The sequence below is a fragment of the Rhinopithecus bieti genome, unplaced genomic scaffold, assembly GCF_001698545.2.
Source record: "Rhinopithecus bieti isolate Rb0 unplaced genomic scaffold, ASM169854v2 scaffold_21703, whole genome shotgun sequence".
Classification (NCBI taxonomy): domain Eukaryota; kingdom Metazoa; phylum Chordata; class Mammalia; order Primates; family Cercopithecidae; genus Rhinopithecus; species Rhinopithecus bieti.
In genome coordinates, this window is record NW_016812332.1 from 3,927,629 (window position 1) to 3,939,281 (window position 11,653).

Here is an 11,653-nt window from a genome sequence, read left to right on the forward strand (position 1 = left end):
TCACCATGTTGGCCAGGCTGGTCTCAAACCCCTGACCTCAGGTAATCTTCCCATCTTAGCCTGAAAGAGATACGTATAAAAAGAAAACCACACTTTCTTAAAAAATTAGAAGTGAAGCTTTGTATTCCCAAGGTAAAGTAGAATGGCTGAGAGCAAACAGCAGGTTTAGTTTTGCTATTTTAATATGCGAAAGATTTTTGACCAACAGAAACCCTATCAATTTACCAGATATTAAAAAAAAAAAAAAAAAACTGCTACCGGCAAAGGAATGGAGTTTAGAACAACCATATTCTAAATGTCATCTTGAGGTTCTTATGCTTCTTGTTCATCCAGTAAAACAATACAGTTAAATAATTAGAGTCAACAGTCTCTAACCCAGTAAGAAGTCTGATACCAAAATCACCATTTTCTTTTATAGAATAGACTATATTTTCTATATTGGACATTAGTTTTAAAACAATCTTAAAATAAGGTTAACCTTTCAAAAAGCACAGCAAATCTGATTAACTTAGTTTAGAATAGTTATTTTCCAAAAATAAGAATTTTGGCCACTTAAATTCAGTTCACATTCCAACAACTTAAAAGTAGTCAGATGTTTCACGGGTAGTTTCCCCTGGTAACAATAAAGTTGCTATAAAATACAGCAGTACATAGAAGCAGTCTTAACAAATTGTTTTTCTTTTATTTCTTTTCTTTTCTTTTATTTGAGATGGAGTATTGCTCTGTCGCCCAGGCTGGAGTGCAGTAGCGTGATCTCAGCTTACTGCAACCTCTGCCTCCCAGGTTCAAGCTGTTCTCCTGCCTCAGCCTCCCGAGTAGCTGGGATTACAGGTGCATGCCACCACACTTGGGTAATTTTTGTATTTTTAATAGAGACGGGGTTTTGCCATGTTGCCCAGCCTGGTCTCAAACTCCTGAGCTCAAAGTGATCTGCCTGCCTCGGCCTCCCAAAGTGTTGGGATTACAGGTGTGAGTCACCATGCCTGGCCATTTTTCTTTTAAAGGAATAAAGTAGATATTTAGCTGCAGTGACTTGTACTTCTATTTTTAAAATCTGAATTGTAGTAGTCTACAAATAAGCATTCCCCTTCCTCCCAATAACTGAATAAAGGACATACCTCAGAAGGTGCTTGCTGTGTGCTTATATAATAGATAAGAAACAACCTCATTTTATCTTCTGGAGTTCCTGCTGCATAGGGGAAAAGAGGTTAAAAAAAGATTTTCATAATTGTGGTTATTATGTATTATAGTCAACGCAAGTATGTTACATTTCAAGGCATATATAAATGTGACAAAACAAAACATGGTTCTTGATTTAACTGAGTTAAGGTAACAGGCACTATAATTACAACCATGTAAAATACAGATATAGAAAAGATTAAATGAGGTGGGATGAGAGGACTGTGATTATGACAGCATCTCTATTGTATCTTCCAAATTGTGTATAATGTTGAGATTTCCCTTTTAGATATAAACTCATAATGAAAGGAAAGGATATAAGCAGGGTAATCATATAATTCCAAAACAGATACTTCTGAGGTAGCAAAAGGGGTGCCACTAACAATTACATAAGGACAACTGGTATGAAAGTGGGACTATCCTGGGAAACTAGATGTATGGTCACCCTAGGAATTGGGTTATGAAACTTTGCTGGCTAAACAAAATCAACTAGCTGAGCCTAGAGCCATATTTCTCAAATTGGGGGCCCCTAAATACACGTGTTTCTGAAGGCTTTTATATTACTATAAGAATGGGAAAACCATATATTTTTATTAAAAAAATTGTTATATCACATAGAATATATCTGCCTCAAATTTTAAGGCAAAACATAAGATTTCAAACAAGTATCTTGCTTGCAGTGCTCTGAGTTACTACTCTTACTACCGGAAGTCCAAGACTATCCAGAGAAACTTATTTATTGTCTGTTCTTCTATCACGTGCACTTTGGTGGAAATGTGATGAAGCACTGGTCTTGACAAATAATATTCAGTTGCACTTTAAAGTGTATCCTAAGATGCAAGAACTCAGAATTGTTGTATTTTATTATAGAATAAAAACTAGTTGATTTTTTTCAAAACATAATGACTGACAAGACACTTATTTTTTATATGATTTGGAACACTAACACTCATTCTCTAATTATCTGTACTCCCTGAATATGACAAATAATGGTAAAATAAAGATCAAGTTCTCTAAAGTTCTCATGTCTACAAATAAATATTGTATTTGGGGTATTTTGAATATTAGACTATGAGACTCCAGGGCTTGTTAAATCCTAGGACAATACTGATATTTTTGTTTTAGCAGGTAATTAGCCTGATTCAGTACAGGCTAATGTTCTTACCAGCCTTCTGTAGGTTATTCTTTCATCATCGATTCTATTTTCAAAACCTTTCGCAGTGCTATTGGGATCTGTCCCACCAACCAGTGGTCAGTCCGGGGACTGGGAGGTAGTCTTCTAACTCTTCCCCTCTCAGTCTTTGAAATGCTTTTTAGGATCAGCTTCATACACGTGCAGCTCAGGGGTGAACCCAGGAATTCATGAACAACTTTACGAGGTTACTTTCCTGAGCTCCTTCCTCTCCACAATCTCCCTGGTACTTTCCCATTTCCTTGACCTTCCCTTTTTTGTGCCCCAGCTAGAGAACTTTGGCTTTGGTCACCCTGCTTCATTGAGCACTTCTTGCCATAACTGCTCCAACTATGATCGACCAGCTACAGGACAAAGGGCAAAAGAGTAATGACGCTTGTCCTACCCACTTGGGACCACAGATTCTAATATACGAGAGGAAGGTTCCCCTCCCTCAGTTTTCAGGGCCTGTGGGTCCCCGAGTTCGCTTTAAGTATCTTCAGCATCTAGCATAGCCTTTTCTAATAGCAGATACTTACTTCGCTTAAAGAAGGAACAGCTCCCACTCTTCTTCAAGGGGAAACATACTTTAAAACTGCTACAGTGTTAATAACTGCCTTAGAACATCTGCTAAGGTTTTAAAGACCAATCTGATGGTAAGGGCTGCGGAGCATACTGATGGTTATGATGACATAACCACAGGGAAACCAAACTGAAATTGTTAGCATGTGTCCTTTACAACTATGATTATTCTAAAGCCTGTAGCTACAGCCTGGAACCTGTCACACGTACCTTTCTCCTTTGACTGCTACTTTAAAGTCAGAATTCCCTTACTGAGTAATCTGGTGTATTTTAGAGAAAAGTTTTAAGTATAGTTTGGAGAGCTTTTGTTCTCCCTGAAATTCTAAGAGTAAGATGCTGACCCGCTGTCCCATCACCCCTAAATGTCAAAGACATTCTCTAACACAGCCTCAGTAAAACAATTAGCAAAATGTGATATTAACACTGACACATTACATTGATGTGATATACTACATGATACATTCATCACCATTTAATCCTCAGATCCTATTTCAAGTTTTACCAATTATGTCTACTGTACATTTTATGGAAAAAGGATCAATTTCAGAATCACGTGCCACATACAGTTGTCATGCCTCTTTAGTCTTCTTCTGTATGAAACAGTTCCTCCATTTTTCCTTGACTTGCATGGCCTTGGTTACTTTTTAAGACTATAGGCTGGTTTCTTCCTAGAATATCACACAATTAAATTTTGTCTAATATTTCTTCATGATTAGATTTAGGTTATACCAAGGCAAGAATATCACAACAGTAATGCTGTGTTCTTTGCACTGAATCCTACTAGCCCTTTACCTCTCAGTCTTTCCTGAGCTCCTTCCTCTCCACAATCTGCTTAGTACTTTCCCACTATTTTATGTCTCTTTACTGACGATGTTCACTGTGGTTACCTAATAAGATATTTATCAGGCTTCTCCACTGCACGGTTACTTTTTCTCCCTTATGGCTAATAAGTATTTTGTGGGGAGGTATTCTGAAACTGCATAAATATCCTACGAAATTTCAATTTATTCATTTATTATGTCCACATGGACTCTTGGCATCCTCTTTTATCAGTGGGTTATAATATGTTATTATTTATTTTGATGCTCAAATTGTCATCTTCAAGTTGACTTCTGGGTTCTTTTGACAAGTTCTATTATTTTTGGAGTACCTTCCCTGCCTTCTGATACAACAAAAATGTTCCAGACTCATTTTGTACTTTTGCTCCCTGCCCCACCTCTGGAATCAGCCACCTCTCCAAGGAGTCCTAGTGGAAATTGCATTTATAAGCCAGCATCTTTACTAGTTGGGTATTGCAGTCCCTTTCAGTTAGCAGAGCTAGGGAATACATGAGTGTACACAGCACCCCCGCTCCCACATATAATCTATATTTATTTCTGTATCTGAACAGATATATAGTGAAAACACTAAGTTCACACCAACACCTCTAATTCCAATCCAACACTACAGGGTTCATTCTAATTTTTTCCCTTTATATATTTATAAATTCCTTCTCTGACAATGGGAAATTGGGCTTTCTTTATATTATCCAATATATTTATCTAGCCAGTCACCTGTATGTAACAAATATCCCATCTCTGCTTCCACCCGCTTGCTGCATGGATGCCCTTCTTACTTCACTTGAGCTCTGATTTCCTACAGTGGACTCATCCACATACCTAGATGTACTTCTCACCTCACCTAGGCCCAAGCTGGTTTGTTTCTGTGTGGGGGTAACCCTCCTCAATCTGTTAGGGTTCTCACACACCTTACTAGACTACTCCCACATGTGGACATTCTGCTTTCCTTTACTGAACTTTGACATCTAATGCCAGATTACTAATCCTCCCTTTATCCCATGAGTGGATGCCCTTAGCCATCTTGCTCAGGTTCCAACATCTTATTCTGGACCAAAGTGGCACTAGACTGCTACTTTGTATGAATGCCTACCTTGCTCTATCCTACTTAGTATCTTTAGGGATAAATCGTTTGAGAAAGGGGAAAGGAAAAAGCAGGACTGATTGCCTTTCTGTCAACATGCTTTTTTGTTTCAACTTTACTTGAAAATTACTGTAAATAACAAGGAATAGCTCAGAAATGATGGACTTCACATAACTTGTTGAATTTCTTTCACTGTAAAATGCATATACCTTTAAAATGCTATGTTCTCACCACAAATCTAGCTTTCTAAAAGTGTGAGTAATACTTATGGCTTCTCAGATGTTTGTATAAATAGAATCTTTAATCATAAAACAATCTGGACTTTTAAATTATTTTCTAATTTGGATTACGGTCTAAATTTCATACCAAAACTGTAACTCAAAAACCATCATTATGCAGCTTAAATAGCTTATATGCAAAATGGGTCCTAGGCTTTCCATTTGTTTTGGAAAAAGCTGAAATTTGAATTCAAAATTATTCTGAAATGATCTATAGGTCTCTAAAGTTTAGGGAATTTCAGAGTCTAAGACTCTATGTAGATCCCACAATCTTTATAATTAAAAGCCACAATTGGATTACATTAAAATGTTTTTGACTATTTTTGCCTGTGGTTTTTTTTTTTTTGAGACAAGGTCTTGCTCTGCCACCCAGGCTGGAGTACAGTTGTGTGATTACCACTTACTCCAACATTGTACTCCTAGGCTCAAGGGATCCTCAGCCTCCCAAGTAGCTGGGACTACAGAGGCATGCCGTCCTGCCTGGCTAACTTTTTTCATTTTTTTGTGTGTATACGGGGTCTTGCTTTATTGCCTAGGCTGGTCTCAAACTTCTGGGCTCAAGCGATCCTCCTGCCTCAAGCTCCCAAAGTACTGGGATTATTAAGTGCACAGTTCAGTGGTAAAAAAGTTTTATATTTTTTTGTTCCCTCCATCCCCCCACCTCTCTCCCTTTCCTGGCCTCTGGTAACTCCATCATCATAAGATCTACTTTTTAAGCCTCCAAATGAGTGAGAACACATGATATTTGTCTTTCTGTGCCTGGCTTATTTCACTTAACATATTGGCCTCCATAGATCATATTTTCTAAGTACAAATAGTTATATTTTAAGAAAATCTAACATACAAATATTTAAAGTGACTGGCCATAGAGTTTCTTTAAAAGTAAATTCCCTAAACATGTAAAACAGAATTTAGTTTTAGATTCATCTTTTCAGGAAACTGAGGGTAGACCAAAGTAATTAGGAAGCGAATCACTTAGAGACACCTGCTTTGAATGTTATACCTTCAAATCTTCCTGGAACCAGTAGAAATTAAGCTTTACATATGCCACCTTAAACAAATGAATATAAAAAGTGCTTAAATACTATCAAATAAAAGTTCAATGAAATGAAATGCAAATCATTTTTCCACTATAGGTGCTGCTAAGTTGTAAAATTTTCCCAGAAAATAGCTAATTATCTTGATATTAGCACTGATTGTCAGAAAAACAACAATTCTATTCAGTTTACTCAATTGAAAATGCTGGTTTCATCAGATATGAAACTTATATTAGCCTCAAATTTTTGGTACCTACCATCAGGGTCTGATATTATATCTAGAAGAGATTTATCCAGAGTAGTTTTGCTCATTATTTTTTCTTCATATTCAAAATATACATCCAATTTTCTTGCCTGTTTCAAAATAAATATGAGAATATAATAAGTCATTAAAATACATGCTGGTCTACTTACCTTGTAAATTTCTATTTTCTATGATCAATTTTAAGACATGTTCTTTGAGACAGGTCAAAAGTACAGTTCAGAAGTACCAGGCTAAAGTACAGTGGTGCAATCTCAACTTCCCAGGCTCATGTGATCCTCACACCTCAGTCTCCCGAGTAGCTGGGACCACAGGTATGTGCCACCACACCTGGCTAATTTTTCTGTATTTTTTATAGAGATGGGGTTTTGCCATGTTGTGCAGGCTGGTCTTGAACTCCTGAGCTCAAGCAATCTTGCCTGTCTCGGCCTCCCTAAATGCTGGGATTATAGGTGTGAGCTACTGTGCCCGGCCTTCATTTCTTAACAGAATTTAAAGTGCCTTACTTTTGAATACTTTTGAATATATATTTAATATAGGAAAAAAATAGATTATTTTGTTTACCATATTTGATGGATAAATTCAGCAGTAATTCTGCATACCATACACATATTAGCAAAGATAAAAACACAATTCTTACTTACTGCATTGGTTACTGGCATACAAATCATATTGTACTCCACGCAAAATTCATGTCAGGTGGTCAAGTTATGTTTACTACTTTAGTGTGCAAATCCACATACATTCACATTAACTGGATGGAAAGTTACCTTAACTAAATTATTGTCCTTTTGTTTTTTTTATAAAACTAAAACTTTCCTTATTAGTTTTCCTGTTTAATATCTTTAAGTTTAAGATAATGGAAACGTAAAATTTTGCTGTGTGAGACGTCTCCTAATTGAAAATTTTGTTGATTAAAATTATCCAAATAAAGTTAACATATTAAGATCCTCAAAAGCAAATAAAATGATCAAATATCTCTTAAGTTATGCTTCAGATAATTCAGATATTATTGAGGGTGTTAATAATCAAGTGGGAGTAGAAACCATTCATGAAATTATAAAATCAATTTTAAAATTAAAGGTGTAAACAATCAAAGTGGGAGTAGAAACCATTCATGAAATAAATTAGGATTTATAGGAATACCAACATAGAACCGATATACAAATATACAACATAAATACATTATGCTAAAAGGCAGAATGAAATAAATAGCCAATTGAGGAGGAAGTGATACATTCTGAGTTGAAGTCTGAAAGTGACTTAGGGACACAGATATAGTTCATTTCAGTTAAACAGATCATGCCAAGGCACAACAAGGTAGAAACATCTCAATAGTAGACTAAGGAGTGAATTTCATATATGGAGCAAGAAGAAATCAGAGTCCTCTCACTCCCACTCCCTTGGAGTGGCATGCAAGGCCAAAGTTTTATAGATTAAATATCCAGACAGTTCAAAAATGAATACAACATAAGAAGACATATACTGAGAAGTCTTATTTTTCATCCTTGTCCTCTTCCACCCCATTTCTACCTGATTCTATAGGTATTTTTTTTTTTAATATTATTTCTTCTAGGTTTTTAGTTTCTTTGTGCAAATATAAGCAAAGGGTCTGTATTCTAATGTCCGTCTCCTTCCTGACACAAGAAGTATGATACTGTACTTTTCCACCCTTTCCTTTCACTGAACAATATATTCTACATCAGCGTGTTTCCTATCAGTGAGCTCTTATCTATGAAATCTCCAGACCTTCATATTCTTCAGACTCTCTGATATAGGAGCTATTTTAGCTACTCTATAAAGTTATTTTGAATACTAAAACAGAGACAAAGTAAAGTCCTAGAAATGAGAAAGTTCCACCAATAATATTAAAAACGAACAAAAGAAATATAAGAGATTCTAAGAAAAAGACCACAGTAGTGGCTGTGGGAACAGAAAGGACAAGATGAGTATTTAATAATTTACATGAGAGAAAGGATATGGGATACAAAGTAGTGAAAGAAGAAAAAGAAAACTTTGGGGAACGACAATGATGATACTAGAAACTATTAATGTGAATATTAGCTTGCGAAAAGCTGTTATCTGCAGAGTGAAGTCAGGAATGGAAGGGGAAAGGTGCTAAAATAAGGTGTTAAACCAACTTTCAGGCCCTCTGATCCAGCTAACCTTTTCTATTTTATCACTACTCACTAAATTCAGTTTCCTCTAGTCACATCAAATAGTTATTTCATTAAACTTTTAACTTTTCATTAAATACTTTGTTTGCTTTTAATTCTCTAGTCTTAGGCTCAAGTTATTCTCTTAGCTTTTGCAGAATATATTCCTCTTCTACCATCTACTCAGTGAATTCTATTCATTCAAGATCTACCTTCTCTGTAGCTTTTCTGCAACTCTTCCTTTAATCCCTGCTCTCTCCCCTTTCTGACCCTCTCCCACTGTGCTCCTTGGCCAAAATAACTCATTACTCCTTTATCTGTGTATCAATAGCACTTTATACACCTCATCATAATAACAAAGATCACAGTATATTACTGTCCTTTGTTTATGTGTCTAAAACTGTAAACTCCTTAGAGCATGTCTAATTAACTGTTTAACCCTAGGAGTCTAACACAGCACCTGGCTTATAACAAGCACCTGCATTTGTTGAATTTCAAAACCAAGAACAGGACGTATACAGACCAAGCAATCATTTTTAAAAGTCATGAAAGTAGATGAATGAACTTCTGGAAGTGGAAAACGTAAATAATCTAGTCTTTTGTGACTGAATATATAAAACTCAGTATGCTAAGGTGCGATGGCACATGCCTGTAGTCTCAGGTACGTGGGAGGCTGAGGTAAAAGGATCGCTTGAGCCTTGGGAGTTTGAGACTAGCCTGGGAAACATAGTGAGACCCTGTCTCTAAATAAATAAATAAATAAATAATCTAAATATGCTAAATGCCACAGCAGAATCTAATTTCTGTAACTATATAAATCAGTAAAAAAAAAAAAATCACTGACTTATGTTAAGTACAGGCATTTGGTTCATTTTGCTCCTTTTGAGATGTAGTAACTTACTTATAACATCAACTTCTAATGAACAATGGAAATAGGGTCTAAAAACAACTTAATGTGATTGGCACTAGGTAGGGGGTTTCTTTTAGAGGTGACAAAATGCTTTAAAATTAGATTGTGGTTGCAACAACTCTGTAAATATTCTAAAACCTATTGAATGATATGTTTTAAATTGATGAATTGCAAAGTATGTATGTTACATCTCAATAAAGCTGTTAAAAGTAACAGCCCTTTAATATACTGATTACGAGGGAGCACCATCTAAGAGGAAAAGGAGTGATGTGCTATACAGATTTTCTAACCTGCATAAGAGAACTAGTATCTCTTCAGCACCTACCATGTGTAAGGCACTTTACTTACAACTATGGCTTTCAAGTGTTTTTAAAGAGAGAGCCTCAGGACCCTCTTTCTCACACCAAATCTTCTGCAGAACCCTAAACACAAAATAGATATAAGTGATCCATTAAATGTCTCCATACATTTATGTCTCTAGGGTACCAGAGAACAGGGTTCAAAAATTACTAACTTACATTATCTCATTTAATTCTCCAAATAAAACTATGAGCTAGGAATTATTAATCTCACTTTAAAGATGAAGAAACAGACATACAGAAACATGTATTTGTTCAAGATTACCGGAGTAGTAGTAGTAGAGTTGAGATTCAAATCCAGGTCATACTCTAATGTATACCATAGATAATAGGGAAAATTACACTACCCTCAAGAACAACTTATTGCTTCCTTCTATGGGCCTTTTCTCAAATTCCTGAAATGAGGAAAAACACTAAGAGAAACAAATTCTGTAATTCCACAGATTAATTCTTCTTATACAACATGGGCTCAAAAGAATACAGTTTGGGTAATAAGAGTGACATAAAAAATGAACAAATTAAAAATATAAAACAAAATAACAAGGTCAAGGTAAACTGAGATTCTTTGGTAGCTTCAATAAATATTAAGAATAAGTGAGTAAAAGGGGAACATTCTAGACAATCAAAAGCATGGAATGCAGATTATATATAATGAATATAAACTCTGAGAGCCATGCATTTCTCAAAAATCCTTTTACAAGGACATTCTATGGGAGGAATCTCATTTTAAAAAATTCTAGTGCTTTTCTCCAAATTTTGGTCATTAGGTAAACAATCAGACTGATTTTACATTCATTTTTCAGTACATTGCCTCAATTTATATTACATCAAATGAACATTAACATGCTGTGCACACATACGCACATATACAGATTGTGTTAGACATTTGACTGGCCACGGCCCACAGGGTTTGGAAAGAACAAAGGAAGGGAGCACTTTCTAAAACTAGTTTGTCCCTTCTCTCACCAAAAAGGAATAATCTTAAAACTTATCTGACGCTAAAGCTGGACACCGTGGCATGCACCTATAATACCAGCTATTCAGGAAGCTGAGGCAGGAGGAACACTTGAGTACAGGAATTCAACAGAAGCCTGGGCAACATAGTGAGACTTGTCTCTAACAAACACTTATCTGAGAAGTACAGGTAGTACACATGGTTTGCTTTTTGAAAATCCATAACCTGGGACATTTGCCAGATGACCAAGAAAGGACACAAAACAAATTCCCTTTTCCTTCATATAATTAATTGCAGGGATTTTTCCTTCTGTTTACTATTTCTCTCCCCAGTCTAGCTATAGACACTACTGTTCTGGAACTCTATTCACCGCTAGCGATAATTCCCATTTCTTTTTTGTCTTTGCAGATGACATAATTTTTCTTTTTTGTTTAATTATACTTTAAGTTCTAGGGTACATGTGCACAATGTGCAGGTTTGTTACATATGTATACTTGTGCCATGTTGGTATGCTGCACCCATCAACTCATCAGCACCCATCAACTCGTCATTTACATCAGGTATAACTCCCAATGCTATCGCCCCCCCCTCCCCCCTCCCCATAATAGGACCTGGTGTGTGATGCTCCCCGTGTCCAAGTGATCTCATTGTTCAGTTCCCACCTATGAGTGAGAACATGCGGTGTCTGGTTTTCTGTTCTTGTGATAGTTTGCTGAGAATGACGGTTTCCAGCTGCATCCATGTCCCTACAAAGGACACAAACTCATCCTTTTTTATGGCTGCATAGTATTCCATGGTGTATATGTGCCACATTTTCTTAATCCAGTCTGTCACTGATGGACAT

General features: G+C 36.1%; 1 protein-coding gene across 4 annotated transcripts in view; it reads right to left on the reverse strand.

Annotated features, from left to right (window-relative positions):
- Positions 1–11,653, reverse strand: part of SCFD1 (sec1 family domain containing 1) — a 107,906-nt gene that overhangs the window by 33,075 nt on the left and 63,178 nt on the right. For all 4 annotated transcript variants that reach the window (XM_017895886.1, XM_017895887.1, XM_017895888.1 and 1 more), the window contains 2 exons: positions 6,425–6,521; positions 1,119–1,189 (listed from right to left, as the gene is read on the reverse strand). In XM_017895886.1, coding sequence (XP_017751375.1) covers positions 1,119–1,189; positions 6,425–6,521 — 168 coding nt within the window. The remainder of the gene's footprint in view (positions 1–1,118; positions 1,190–6,424; positions 6,522–11,653) is intronic.